Genomic DNA, 15,863 nt, shown 5'->3' with positions numbered 1-15,863 from the left:
AATTTACTGTGATTGAAACTTTCTTTAAATTCTTTAAGATTATTGCTTCCCATTATATATAGCAAGTTATTAAATTGCATCGTACAATCCCCTGAGGGATCGACCCTTTCTAAAGCACACTATCTTTACAATGACTCGTGCACTTTCGAGGACATTAAAAATTGTCCATCAATTTTGGCACCGTTGCCGGGGAATTGTTTAACTTGCAATTTAATTTTCTGTTCTTTTTTTTTTTTCTTTCCGTAATTGCATGATTTTTTTCCCCATTAATTAAACCCATTAAGCAACAATCAAATATCACCACAAATACCTAAAGCTATGTCTAGTTTAGGTCAATTGTGTTTATCTTACGAGTTCTAGGTTCATAATTCACCTGTCAGTTCTTGTTATGAACCCTGCCTGATGTTAGAATTATGCAGTGGCCAGTCACACAATTCACAATTAAAATACATAAAATAAATATAATCAAATTCAATTATTAAATTGAAATTGGAAGAATTAACACATGAAAAATTGTCAATTAATCTAATCTAGGCTAATCCAAATCCTTAATTAAAAGTCTAGCCAAGAATCATAATTAAATGCATCAATTGTTCAATAAATAGTATTCTGGAAATTTAAACAAGAATAAAAATAGAGATGAAGGGAAATAATTCAAGCCTAAGGAGAAGATAGCCGCGATCAAAGCTCCGTTGCTGTTGCTACGTACGCTTGCCGCTGCAATTTCTCATCGCCCAGGCCTTACTCTCTTCTTTCGTAATTTTCCCTTTTTTTTTTTTCCGTTTCGTATGTCTTCTCTGCCAAAACCTCTGTTAGGCTTAATCCTTGTGTTCTCTACCGTCCACATAAATTAAACAAAAAAAACCCCAACTTAATATAATCCCTTTTATTTCTTTTTCTTTTCCTTACTGCTGCGCCAAACCTAAAAGAAAACAAAACAAAATTAAATTCAAATAAAATCATTATAACCTAATGACTCTATTTAATTAAACCAAGTAATAAATAAAATACTACATTTAAAATAAAATACTATTTATATTAATAAAAATGCAACATTAGTCTAATACTTATTAAAATCAATCTAAACTAGTAACATATAACTAAATATAATATTTATAATAAAATCAACCCTAAAACTTAATTTATTTATGAAAATAACATACTAAAATTACTCTAAATAATGCCTAGAAATTAAGCTTATCAAACTTCCCCACACTCAAGGTTTTGCTTGTCCCCAAGCAAACTTATGCAATAAAATCAAACTACCAACCATAACCATGTCAACTAGGCATTCAATTCAAGGGAATTGATGAACACATAATACTTCATGAGAGTTCAAAGTCATATGCACACAAAACTATAGAGAATAGTAGTCCTCACGGTTGTTCACTCAATCTCTCATAAATATATGTATAAGGAAGGTACACACCATCCTCTATTGAGAGTGCACTTACCATAGGCTTGCTTGTCTACCAAAACTCCACTACCAAAATTATATGAAGAACACGAGTCAAAAGGTCTTTATTTCTGGGTTGTAATGGGGCCAAGGGTATGTGGTTTATGAAAGAAACGATATAAGGAAATACAAAGAAAGTCCAAGGAATCAGTAGAGCCATAATTTCACCGTATCAAGAGCAAGAAACTGTATTCTACAAATGCAATGAACTTTACCAAAACAAGCCATCACTTATACTTCATTCTCCCTCATCATTTTCACTGATAAACTCCAAAAACAACTTCAAAATCTCATTTTTCATTTTTTCTGTTTTTTTCGTTTGTTTTCTTCTTTTTTTTTTTTCCTTTTTCTGGTAAAACCGAATAAATAGCTTTTCATTTCCACACAACCCTCAATAGTACTCTTTCCATAATCATCAAATTTCTATCATGCCTTCATTGCTCATAAATCATTTTCAGAATAAAATGAGCACAAAAAATTTGAGCTAACAAGATTTTCAACTCACAATTTAGAACATATCATTTTGTTCTTCTTTTTTTTTTTTTTTTTTCTCATTTTTCATCCCTTTTGATCACAACAATTCCTCACCCAAAGAAAACCAGCTATACAATCACTTTTCAACTCCAATCTCACTCATACTTCATCACTTTTGGTCATCTTGCACAGATAAATGAAATAATGACATCCACTGACCCAAGGACGGGTGAAAAGGCTTCTTTTTATGAGCTAACGTTCTTTGGGATTGGCTAATGAAGAAAAATGTCTTATATTTATTATAAAGCTCAAAAATGGTTCACTAGGGGAAAAATAACATGTATAAGAATGTGGTTATTTTTAAGGCCATAAGGCTAAATCCTAATGCCTTAATCATTCTGGTGTCATCACATAACATGTAGCTCTGAAATGGTACGAAGCAAGTTCTAGAACTAACACAATCAAAGAGGACAAATAAACACTCAAAAAGAAAATAAGTTGCAGTGGGCAACCTCTATGCTCAAAAAGCTCACGGTGTGACAGAATTTGACTACCAACTCTATGCAAGCATACATATATAGCCAAACACATTCATTGATATTATGCACTCCCAAAACTCTAGAACTTATCTCCCAATCAACATAGTCATTAGAAGGCATTTTTTTAAACTTTATTTTGCTGAAAAATTGCAGAAAAATGAAAGAAATGATGCTGAAAATCCCATAAAATGCAGAAAATTAGTGCAGAAAATGTAGAAAGAAAAATGCAGAATTTTACTGTAGCAAAATGCAGAAAAATAGAGAAAATGCAGAAAATGTTGCAGAAAATTGCAGGAAAAATGCAGAATTTTTTTTTATATTGCCTATTTTGCATAAAACTTGCAGAAAACATCCCCTAATCTTACTTTCCCTTCCCCATGCTCAAATTCAACATTGTCCTCAATGTTAAATATAAAAGTAAGTATGAGAAAATGAAATAAACAGGAAATTTCCCTGTTAGTTGCCAGTTTCTTCCGGGGTTGCCTTTTGGTGAAGCAAACATGAATGGTCTCTTTTTCTCTCTTTCAATCTCTATGGCCTCATACGAACAAACTTTAGTGACCATGAAAGGACCGAACCATCTAGACTTCAATTTCTCTAGAAAAAACTTAAGACAAGAATTAGACAACAAAACTTCTTGCCCTACATTGAATTTTCTCCAAAAATTATTTTTGTCATGCCAAGATTTAGTCAATGTTCTCCACAATCTCTCTTCTTTTGCATGAAGTAAATGAGCATAAGAAAACATAAGAAAAGTATCATTGTCACTCAAAAAATCGTATTTGAACCGCAATGAAGGTGGTTTAAGTTCAAGTTGATGTGGTGTTTCACTAGGTGAATACTTAACAAATTCTTCTTTTGAAAGTTTCTCAATAACATCAACAAAAAGACATGATTCATCAAAAGTTGGTAATTTTACAGCTTTAGAGATAGAGAATTCTTTTTTTTCTTTACCTACTCTAAAAATCAATTTCCCTAAAGGCATATCAATTAATACTCCTCCTGTCAACAAAAATGGCCTACCAAGTATAAGAGATGTATCTGTGTCACTACCCATATCAAGAATCAGAAAATCAGCAGGAAAATAAAATTTACCAACTTTTACCAAGATATCCTCCACTACTCCAAGCGGGTACTTGATTGATCTATCAGCAAGTTGAAGAGAGATTGTTGTTGGCTTCATTTCAACTATTTCCAATTTCTTAAAAAGAGTTAAAGGCATAAGGTTAATACTGGCACCTATATCACATAAGCATTTATCAATAACAGTATTACCAATAGTGCAAGGAATAGAAAAACTTCCTGGATCCATTAGCTTAGGAGGTAATTTTCTTTGTAGAATAGCACTACACTCCTCATTTAGATGCACAGTAGCAAACTCTTCCAATTTCTTTTTATTAGATACAATTTCCTTAATGTACTTGGCATAAGATGGCATATTGGCAAGTGTTTCTGCAAAAGGAATATTAATCTGCAATTTTTTAAAAACCTCTAAAAATCTTTTAAAGTTATTGTCCTGGTTCCTCTTTTGTAACCTTTGTGGATATGGAATGGGGGGTACATAAGGTTTTACTGTAGAGGAAGTGAGGTTTTGATCACTAGAACTCTCTTTAGGCACTTTCTCTTCTTCTTTATCACTCTCTTTTTCAACACTCATGGGTTCATTTTCTTTCATAATTTCATTCAATATCTTACCACTTCTTAAAGTGACAGCCATAGCTCCTTCCCTAGGGTTTATTTCAGTCGTACTAGGAAACTTACCTCGATCTTTTTCTGCAACCAATTTAGCCAACTGACCTACTTGCACCTCTAAATTATGAATGGATGCTTGGTTGGACTGAGCAACCTTATCAATTTTTGCATCCATTTTCTTCATCATAGTGTCCTGGCTAGCCATATATTGCATGAACATCTCCTCCAATTGAGGCTTCTTCTCCTGAGCAGCAAGTTGAGACTGTTGCGGTGCAGGTGGCTGCTGGAAAGGTCTGTATTGCTGATGTTGGAATCCTGATGGCCCTTGTTGCTGAAATCCAGGTGGTCTCATTGGTCTTGCATTACCTTGATCTCTTTATGAGAAGTTAGGATGCTTTCGCCAACCTGGATTATAGGTATGGGAAAATGGATCACTCCTTGGTTGTTGCCTACCCATATTGGATCCCATGTAATTTACTTCTTCATAATATGGTTGTGATGACTCTACATTCATACAAATAGAAGAATTATGACCATATGCATTGCAATAAATACAAAATTCTCTATTCGAACTATCACGAGTCATCAACAAGTTCATCTGTTTAGTCAATTCAGCCACTTGTGTTGTCAACTCAGATTGTGTGCTAATTTCATGCACAACAGCTCTTCGACCTATCATTGCCTTTTGTCGAGAATTAGTAGCTAAGCTCTCATAGATAGCTTCTAATTCATCACTATTTTGTGTATCCACCTGCAGCAGTATCTACAAGAGACTGACAATTAGGAGTTAAACCATCATAAAAGAATTGTGTCAACAATAACAATGGGAATTGATGGTGTGGACATTGGGTCAAAAGCAATTTAAAACGATCCCATGCTTCATGAAATAACTCAGCATCTCTTTGAGTGAAAGTGCATATCCTACTCCTATAGTCCATTGTCTTTTGAGATGAATAATATTTAAACATGAAAGCATTGTAAACATCATCCCAAGCTCTAAAAGAACCCTCTGGTAAATTTAACAACCACTGCTTAACATCACCCCTCATGCAATATGGAAAACATTTCATTCTAAGCTCTTCCTCAGATAAATTATTCAAAGGTAAAGTTTGTACCGTACTATAGAGCTCTCGCATGAAACCCAAAGCATCTTCACTTCCCAACCCGTTAAAGGTAGGGAGCATATTCAGATGGAAATTCTTGAGTTCATAATTCCTAGCTGCATCAGATAATTGAATGCAAGAAGGGTTAACAGCTATTACCGGTCTTTGGATGTCTCGAAGACGTGGTTGAGCTGCTTGATTTTGAGGAGGTGGAACTATTGGTGGTATGGGGTCATCCTGTTGACCCACTCTATTGTTTTCAGTCATTTCAAGCCGCCTTCGTACCCTGTTGTTTCTGCAAGTACGCTCAATTTCAAGATCAATAGGAAATAATTCAGCGCTTTTATGCCTTAGTGAACGCCTTAAGTTCATAAACAAAACAAAATAAAAACAGAAGAACAAAAACTAAATAAAAATAAAAAAATAATAATAACGAACCTAACAACTAAAATAAATTTGAAAAGAAATTAAAAAGTGACAAACTTAAAGAAAAACAGTTTAATAAAGTGTCCCCGGCAACGGTGCCAAAAACTTGATTGCTATAATCTGCAAGCGCACAGAGTCAATCACAGTATAAATTCCTGGAGTATTCCAGGGTCGATCCCACGAAGAACACTATTTACTGTTATCTTTAATAATCAAATTGTTGATAAGGAAAATCTCAAATAAATATAATTAATGTGATTAAAAATAATATTTATTAACTTAATGAAAAGAAAATTTCAATTGAGAGAAGACTAGGGATTTGGGGTTCACCTTTTAGATAATTAACTAACTCTCCTAAGTATTAATTCTTATGACTATAGTGATGATTGCTTCAAATATATCCTAATACTCCGTCGAGCTACTAGGTTGTATCCAATTAACTGTGATTATCCGTCGATATCTCACCAACATTAATTAAACCCATTAAGCAACAATCAAATATCACCACAAATACCTAAAGCTATGTCTAGTTTAGGTCAATTGTGTTTATCTTACGAGTTCTAGGTTCATAATTCACATGTCAGTTCTTCTTATGAACCCTGATGTTAGAATTATGCAGTGACCAGTCACACAATTCACAATTAAAATACATAAAATAAATATAATCAAATTCAATTATTAAATTGAAATTGGAAGAATTAACACATGAAAAATAGTCAATTAATCTAATCTAGGCTGATCCAAATCCCTAATTAAAGTTCTAGCCAAGAATCATAATTAAATGCATCAATTGTTCAATAAATAGTATTCTGGAAATTTAAACAAGAATAAAGATAGAGATGAAGGGAAATAATTCAAGCCTAAGGAGAAGATAGCCGCGATCAAAGCTCCGTTGCTGCTGCTACGTACGCTTGTCGATGCAATTTCTCATCGCCCAGGCCTTACTCTCTTCTTTCGTAATTTTCCTTTTTTTTTCCGTTTCGTATGTCTTCTCTGCCAAAACCTCTGTTAGGCTTAATCCTTGTGTTCTCTGCCGTCCACACAAATTAAACAAAAAAAACCCCAACTTAATATAATCCCTTTTATTTCTTTTTCTTTTCCTTACTGCTGCGCCAAACCTAAAAGAAAACAAAACAAAGTTAAATTCAAATAAAATCATTATAACCTAATGACTCTATTTAATTAAACCAAGTAATAAATAAAATACTACAGTTAAAATAAAATACTATTTATATTAATAAAAATGTAACATTAGTCTAATACTTATTAAAATCAATCTAAACTAATCTATACTAGTAACATATAACTAAATATAATATTTATAATAAAATCAACCCTAGAACTTAATTTATTTATGAAAATAACATACTAAAATTACTCTAAATAATGCCTAGAAATTAAGCTTGTTAGGAATAAAGTGTAATGGTTTTGATATGCCAAATATGTATTTGTAGATCCCCCAAATTTTATTTCATAGGTCTAATAGAGTCTAAGACCATGATCGGGAAATTATTTAAATTGGAAAAGAGAAAAACAAAGGAAGATGGATGAAAATAGAAGAAGAAGATATAAAGCCTAAAATCAAGAATTTGTCTGGAGAAAATGACAAATTGAAGAAGAAGATGAATGATACAATATTCACGTCGCTACTTCAAGAAATATCCCAGAAGAATTTTCGTGAAAGAAAATTAAGTTTGGAAGAATGCATGAAATTGACTTGGAGATCAAGCATCTATGGAAAGAAAGGAGTACATCAAAGAAGATTGAAGATTTAATCAATAGTTGTACGGACGAAGTGGATGATGTTTGATATGTTATGCGAAATGGCTCAAGCTTGAATCTCACCATCAATAATTTTACAAGGTAAAATTTGAGATGCCAAAACTAATTAAATCTGATGGAGTTGGGCCCCAATTACAAGTGGAAATTGGGAAGCAATTTCACTTGGGTGGCAATTGAGATGCAATTGCACTTGGGAGCCAATTCAAAGGAATTGGGAGCCGATTTCATAAGGATTTCATAAGCAATTGAAATTGGGAGCTAGTTCGAAGCAATTGAAATTGAAATTGGGAGCTAGTTTCAGGAGAAATTGAAATCGGGAGCTAGTTTCAGGAGAAATTGAAATCAATTGAAATTGGGAGCCAATTGAAGTTGTAGTATGGGATGAATTGGAATTGGGAGCCAATTGAAGTTGTAGTATGGGATGCAAATTCAATTTGGGGACCGATTCAAAGGAGCCAATTGAAGTTGTAGTATGGGATGCAAATTCAAGTTGCAAAAGAAGACATGGAGATCAAATTGAAGTTGTAATTCAAATTGGGTGCCAATTACAAGCCAATTGAAATTGGGTGTCAATTGCAAAGGAGAAATTCAAATTGGGTGGAAGTTCAAAACTAATTTGAAGTCGGAGAACACCCAGACGTGAGAATGAAGAAGATGAAGATGAACTTACAGTAAAAATATTCTCACAAGGAAAAATACTAGTTTTAACTAGTATGGGATTAAATTAATGAATATTTTTAAATCCCAAAGATACAAGGACCACTTCAGAGTTGATCAGAGAAGCCATTCTACATCAAAACAGAGGCCCAGATATTCCCACTCAACGTTAAACCAGAGGAATATCATATGAAGTTTGGGAGCTCATTTACATGGAGATGAAGGTCCATCAAACGGCTAGCTTATCCTTTCTGACATCTTTGCAGAAGATAAGATAAGATCTCTGACAAAAAGATACAAGATTTCAAAAATGAGAGCGTCTCTTTCCAACGGACAGATTCTCATTACCAGCTATAAAATGATGAAGATATGAAGACTTGAAGATAACGAACTTGCGAAGAGCAATAGAGCAGTTGAGAAAATTCGAACCCATCAAGGGGAAGGAATAGAGCAATTAAGCTTAAAAGAGCATAGAGCAAAAATCTCATTTGGTACAGAGCATACCAAAAATCTTCAAGTGAGAAGTGAGAAAAGAAAAAGAACTCAGAGAGCTTTAAGAGAAAAATATTCTGAGAGTTCTTAAACAGAGCAAAAATATCAAGTGCTTTACTTGATATATTCAAAGAGAGAAAACACTCAGAGCTATAAAGAGAAATCATTCCAGAGTGTTTATGTTCATCAAAGAGACCTGCGCATCATTGAAGATCAACTACAGAGTCTCAGAAGTTGGAAGCAAGACAACACTTGTTTTGGAGCAAAACAAGAGAAGGGAGGAAAGTAGCACGGAGTTGTGAAATCCTAGATTGTCACATGGAGCTGTAAGATCCGAAGCAGCAGTGTCGGAGGCACTGGGCGTGATTAGTGCGGGCTTTGTGATCAAAGCACTAGATCACGGGATACGTTTCTACCGGAGTGTGGAAGACGGGGGGAAAGTAACGCGGAGTCGTGAAATCCTGGGATAGTAGCGCGGCGACGTGAAAACCGAAGCAGCAGTGTGGTGTCACTGGGCGTGATTAGTGCGAGCTTTGTGATCAAAGCACTAGATCACGGAAATTCATTGTATCTTGGAACCAAGGAGTGGTAGATATAGTGAATTGCTCTTGGAGATAAGAGCAAGTGGAGTAGGAGGATTACACCACCTCGCGAACCACTATAATTGTCTTGTGTTCTTTACTGCTTTCTTTACTTACTGCTCTTTACATATTCGCTCTACACGAGATATACTGCTCACACAATCTCGCACACACTTTATGTTTATTTATTTCTGCTGTGCACCATACTCTAACAATCTAGTTACGAGTTTTGGTTTATCTCTGGCATAGCAATTGTTGTGCTGTGCGAAAAAGTTTGAAAGTCTATTCGCCCCCCCCCCCCCCCCTCTAGACTTTCACCTTATCTCTTTTGGGACCAACAAAGCTTATCACCCGTACTGAGCTGGCAATCGTTCTTCTTCGTTTAAGCCTATCTGAAGCTGCTGCTGCTGAACCTGCGAAGTCCGACAGTGACGCTTCCTCCAATGCTTGATCTTTGGATATCTTTGGCAAAAAGGGGGAGCAGTATGAACTCAGGGGGAGTTTTTGTGTTTATGTACCTTCTGGCCCTGGCTGGGCGTTGTTTTGATGGCACCACTGCATGTTTTTGAAGATTGATCTGAAACTGCGTTTTGATCTTTTGTTTTGTTTTTGTTCTGCTATGTAATCAGATCTGACTCATGGGTTGTTTCTTTATAATAACCTATCTTAGTTCTTTATGTTTTTGTCTACTATATAGTCGAGTTGTTTTGCCAAATAATAGCCAAAGGGGGAGTTTGTTAGTGTTTTTAAATTGTTCAAAAAACCCCATCTTATAATTGGCAATATTATTATGGAACACTAAGATAGGTTTAGCTTGTGTCCGTCCAGCTCTACAGACGACTGATCAATCAGAAGAAACAACAGAAGGACTGACACTAAAGATCTGATTTAAGAAGGTATTGACTTAAAAGCTGTACGCGGTTTACAGGAGACAGATTTGGAAGGAAGATCAGCGTATCTGCTTTGGAAAGGTATGGACCGAATCTTTAAGATTACTTTCTTCAAATAATGTCCTACCATCTACAATCAAAGACAACTTTGGAAGTAGTGTTCTATCGACGGATCTATAAGTACCATCATTCTAAGAGAATTAGGGTTACGCCTTACGCAAGAAGAAACACTCCACATCTGCTATATGAGACTAGATCTTTGATTGTCATGTATCTTCTCAATACGACATGTTCATGGTGATTAAGATGATGAACTTGAGAAGAATCACTGCTGCTTAAACGAAAGGACACTGTGATCACACTGTTGTGGGAACAACCGTATAGAGCGTCATTGAAGTGGACTGCATCAGAGCAGGCTCTCCAAGTGAAGGGATTTCATTGGACCTCTGTATGCATAGCTCTCCATCTTCAACAATCCACTAAACCTGTGTAGACTGGGTATGTACCTTGTGTGGGGCACTTGGGTAAGATTATTGTATATCTACATTTGTACATTGGATTATGATTTAGTGGATTGGACGCCTATGTGATCGTCCCCCAGACGTAGATACACACTGTATCGAACTGGGTAAACATTCTGTGTCTTTGGCTTTGTGTTGTTCTCTTCTCTTTAATTGTCTCTATGATTTATCATTACTGACTGACTTCATCGCTAAATCAGTCAGTACATTTCGTCAGTTGATTAATCCAGTTAATCTGTTTAAAAAGAGGAAATGCAAAATTACAATTTTCCTACTTTCCAAACGAACTTTAATATCTGTAGAAATTAATTTGTTAATTGCCATAATAATTATTGGAAAATGACATTGTCTGATTATTGACAAATTCGCCAAAATTTTAACAAATTCACCATTTTAACATTTTGTCTTTAATCAAAATACAAAAAATATTATTTGATAACTTAGCAATTTGCTCCAAACTGCTAAAAACTAAAACATCACATATACATTTTTGGGAAAAGTTAAGATTAATCTTTCCCAAAACCCACTAATAAATAAATAAATTTAAAACACTAAAATAAGAAGCCATTAAGGCTTCTTAAAATTGATAAAAAAAAAAAAAATGCTCCTCCACTGAATACATCCAAAACTTATGTTGCATGGAATTTAAAATAAAATTTTTTTATATTCTAAACAAAACATAAAAATGTTTTTCTGAATATATAACAATTAAAATGTTTAATTATACAATTCTACTCATTTTCATGTTTATTTTTCCGGAAAATGAACCTAATACACAAAGACATTTTCTGAAAAATGAATCAAATACACAAAGACAATTTTCTGCTGTGCAGCCAAACATTGAAAAGGAAAATATTTTCTGAAAAATAACTCATTTTTCAACAATTATTTTCCAACTTTCCAAACGAACTTTAATATCTGTACAATTAATTTTTTAATTGCCATTATAATTATTAGAAAATGACCATGTCTGATTATTGACAAATTCGCCAAAATTTTAACAAATCCGTCATTTTAATGTTTTGTCGTTAATCAAAACACCAAAAACATTATTTGATAACTCAGCAATTTGCTCCAAACTGATAAAAACTAAAACAACACATACATTTTGGGTAAAGATTAAGATTAATCTTTTTCCAAAACCCCCTAATAAATTAAAAATAAAATAAAATAAAAAGTCATTAAGCTAAGGCCTCTTAAATAAGAACCTTTTGGTTTCTCAATACTTGCCCACATTGGTGGGCAAGTAATTATGTGTGGATGCTCATCTTCTATAGAGGAGCTCAAGAGCTCGTCTTTCCAAACATTTTTTATGTGGGATCAAAATGATCCCAAGTGTCGTACTCAAGGAATGACAACTTGGAAGTTGGGCAGAAGGTACGGTGAGGTCGATTTGGCTTTGAGTGATTCGATTCAAGTAAGGTTGAGAAGAGAGTTGATTGATAAGAAGCAAAGAATAGAAAGCTTTGAATTAAAAGAAAATATATAAGGAGAAAAACGGATTAGGATTGTGCTACAATTGCATTGTGTGATTGGTTGTTCCCTCAGTTGAGGGGTTGTGGTGATTTGAATGTGAGTTACTAGTCTAGAGAAACGTTGCTAATGCGTCGCCATCTCGGTCTAAACGCCTCCCATAGCGAATTATGACACCCAGGTGTTCATATTTCCTTTGGGGCAAATTCCCGAACACCTTGCCTACATTCTTTCTCAGACCATTATCCTCTCGGATCTAGGGCGGGGAATGTAGAGGATTAAGAGGTCTACCTAGATTTAGCAATCTCTTGCCTAAATCAAGGAATCCAACATCATCCAAGGAGTTGGGCCCCACTCCAAGGAAGTCACAAAGATCATCCTCAACAAAAGACATTCATAACATCATCAATCAATCAGCACAATATAGCCAATCAAATCAAACCCATCAACACAATAGCAATTTACACAACAATCCTAATCCATAGAATTTTAGCTAACCATCATTAAGATCAATATCAATCAATTGCAAAATTGGCAAAATAAGATATAAGCAATAAAGAGTAAGGGGTAGATTTTACCCAAATGCAAACTAAATCTCTTCAATAACAAGGGGGAAATGAAGATCCAAGCTACAAATTGCTTCAAATCTTCAAATCTTCTTGCAAATCAAATGGTTTTTGGCAACAACCTAGAGAGAGAAAATGTAAACTACTCTAGATCTAAAATCTCTCAAAAAACTTCTCTCTAAAATTGTGGCACTCTCCTAGCAAATGAATCAGATTTTTTCTTAATTAGCTAGGTCTGGAATTCGGCAGCCCATTTACGCACTCCCTTACGCCGTGATGCGTGAGTAAATGGGATTTAAAACCTTCCTCCGTGCGCGTTCCTCCCAGCTTTGCCTTACGCAACTCCTTACGCCCGTGACTACGGCGTAAATGTGAAATAGTTCCTTCCTTCCAGCACGCGTCTTCCTTCAGCTTGTCACACCCTCTTTTACACCGTAATGTGGGCGTAAATGGGAAATAATCCCATTTCTTCTCCTTTCGTGCATGCTGTGGCCGGAATGGTGCATCAGAGGTGTTATTTCCTTAGCTTTGTTATTTAAACTTATTTTGCCACTTTCGTTGTCCAAAAGCACCTATAATCATGCAAAATACAATTGGTAAGATATCTTTGTGCTAAACCGTGTTTTTAGGATAATTTACTCTTAAATGCAAGACTTTAAGGTTAAAAGCATACAAAAAAAAAAAAAAAAAAAAAAAAAAAACTTTCAAAAGGCTCCTAAAAACTAGCATATTTTGACACTTATTAGAGTATTTACTTGTAACTTTCCCTCATTGACATTACTATATCATACTCATGCCTCGTTAAAAACCACACTAGAAAACCCAATGGGAAAAACCCAGTGAGGAAAAGAGTACATGGTATGTATATGTTGTAAAAGGTACAACTGTTAGTCTTTTAAGATCTAATCTACATGATTGATTTGAGTGAATCCCCTGAAGATAATAATCTTCAAATTCTGCATGGCTTAAAGTCATTGTTTCAAAAGAGTGTAGAGAAGGGATATAGCATAATCTTCAGGATTGTCATTGGAATTTATCATTTTATTAAAATAATCTTGTGACTCTTTTAGTAATGGACTTCTAGTCCAAAAAATTCTTTCACGAATAAAAATTAGTGTCTAACGACCCTTAATTTTAAGGTTATGACTTTAATAAGCTGCAAATCTAAAATTGTTATTGTTCTGCCAATTATGTAGCAGAACTTTTAATAATTGTAACATCCCCGATTTTTACCACATTTTTAAAACTTAAATGCACAAGCAAACATCTATTCATCAAGACATAATGCAATGGAAGCTATATAAAATCAGGGTATGTTATGCCACACCTATCTCAGACATAGGTACACAGGTGGGAAAACTAACCAATTCAAACAAAGTCATTAAATGTCAAGGCACACAGGCCGCTAAAAAGGCTCACAGGCTATCAAAACATAACGTCTAGACGAGGTAGCTAAACTATCTATCGATCCACGTCTAGCGCTCTCAAACCTCTACTCAAAACCTGTAGAACAAGGAAAACATAACATGGGGATGACACCCGGTCAGCGAATAATGCTGGTAACCCATCAATACGCGTTAAATAGCATATATAGATAAGTATAAGTCAAAACCATTTTGAAACGGAATAGAGTATATATCATTTCAAAAGCCATAGAGAGAAGTAAACTTCAAGGACTCATTAACACTCTCAAAAGGAAAAGGAGTCACCATCCTTACAACAATAAGAAGACAAGAACATGAAAGACAATACAACCCAAGATGCATTCTACTGATCACAAAGTAGAATACATCAAGACATGCTCATAAGCAAAGAATACAGATTCACACAACGGCAACTACATGCCACAGTGACAACTACATATCACAAGTTTCATAGTTCCAACCTTATGCCCTGTTCCAACCTTATGGCTACCCCCGGCCTTATTTCAGTTCCAACCATTACCTCCTAGTGCCACCCTGTACTTCTGAGTCCAACTTTATACCGCTAAGGACCGTCGTCCCCCCTCCAACATAGCCTCCAACATACCGCCGAACTCTCAGTACACGAGGGTATCATTAATTTCATTCACACAACCACCTACATGTGAGCAAAGCTCAAGTAACAACCACCCACATTCAATCATAGTCACACAAGTCATCATCATTACCAAGAAGACTAAGGTTCCACAATAACCTTAATCAAGTATCAATCAAAGGATACCAGGATTACATACGTTCATATCATAGGAATCAATCAATGGATCACAACAAATACATGAAACCATACTCAACAACGAAGGATCACAATCCGACACCAAACGATGGTCAACACAAGTTTCCAATCCCAATAAGAAAGAAAAAACTGCACATACTAGCATTTCAACATCAAACTAGCATGCTTATCAAACGGGTAAACCAAAAGTAGTTCCATAGAACATTCAAGACTCACAATATCCAACGAATCACAAAGTCGGACCCTTAGCACGATTCAAGACACCAAATCCTACATGGATTCCTAATATACCGTTCTAGACATACGAAACATCAAGAAGACTCACAAATGACCCAATAAAACAACATCGGGAAGTCAAAACATCAATACCGAGTCAAAAGAATCACGGGGAACAAATCCTCGCCATCGTCCAACAGTGTTCCCCGCGGGTGGGGCCACGGGTGGACAACCACCCTCGATTCCGCCTGCAGGTACCAACCCACGAGGCACCATGTACCCCGCGGGTGGGGCGGCGGGTAAGCCTCTGCCCGCCGTTCCGCCCGCGGGTACTACCCTGTACACCAAAATAATCCCTTCGGGAATTTTCAACAAGAAGTCCAAATTCAAGTCCAAAACACCCAAAATCTCACACCAAACAACAACATGACTTGAACCCAAGAAATAGCCAAGCAATGACATTCAAGAACCCTAAGAACAAGCTCTAAACATGCATTACCACAAGACAATGCATCAAATCTCACAAATCAACACAAGAATCACAAGTAGAAGCCAAGAATCATCATATAAGTAAGAAAATAGATTTTGTAAAGCATGGGTTACCCTTGTAGCCTAATAACTTCCTCTTATCACCCTTTGAAAGCCTTTCCTAAAGCTCCTCTTCCACACCAACTTCATACACAAACCAAAAGACAACAAAGATTCTATCTTTAGAAAAAAAGACACTTAAAAGGAAGTTAAAAACACCAAAAGACCAAGGATCTTACCCTCCCCTATGCTC

General features: G+C 35.4%; 1 protein-coding gene across 1 annotated transcript; it reads right to left on the bottom strand.

Annotated features, from left to right (window-relative positions):
- Positions 1-905: 905 nt before the first annotated feature.
- Positions 906-4,513, bottom strand: LOC109157326. Its single transcript, XM_019305224.1, has 4 exons — positions 4,043-4,513; positions 3,820-3,940; positions 3,493-3,708; positions 906-922 (listed from the first exon to the last, which is right to left on the bottom strand). The coding sequence occupies exons 1-4, from the start codon at positions 4,511-4,513 to the stop codon at positions 906-908; spliced, it is 825 nt and encodes a 274-aa protein (XP_019160769.1).
- Between the last annotated feature and the right edge of the window lie 11,350 nt (positions 4,514-15,863).

Source organism: Ipomoea nil, unplaced genomic scaffold, assembly GCF_001879475.1.
Source record: "Ipomoea nil cultivar Tokyo-kokei standard unplaced genomic scaffold, Asagao_1.1 scaffold2779, whole genome shotgun sequence".
In the NCBI taxonomy this organism is placed as follows: domain Eukaryota; kingdom Viridiplantae; phylum Streptophyta; class Magnoliopsida; order Solanales; family Convolvulaceae; genus Ipomoea; species Ipomoea nil.
Note: the sequence above shows the minus strand (reverse complement) of the source record. Positions and strands in the feature narration are given on the sequence as shown.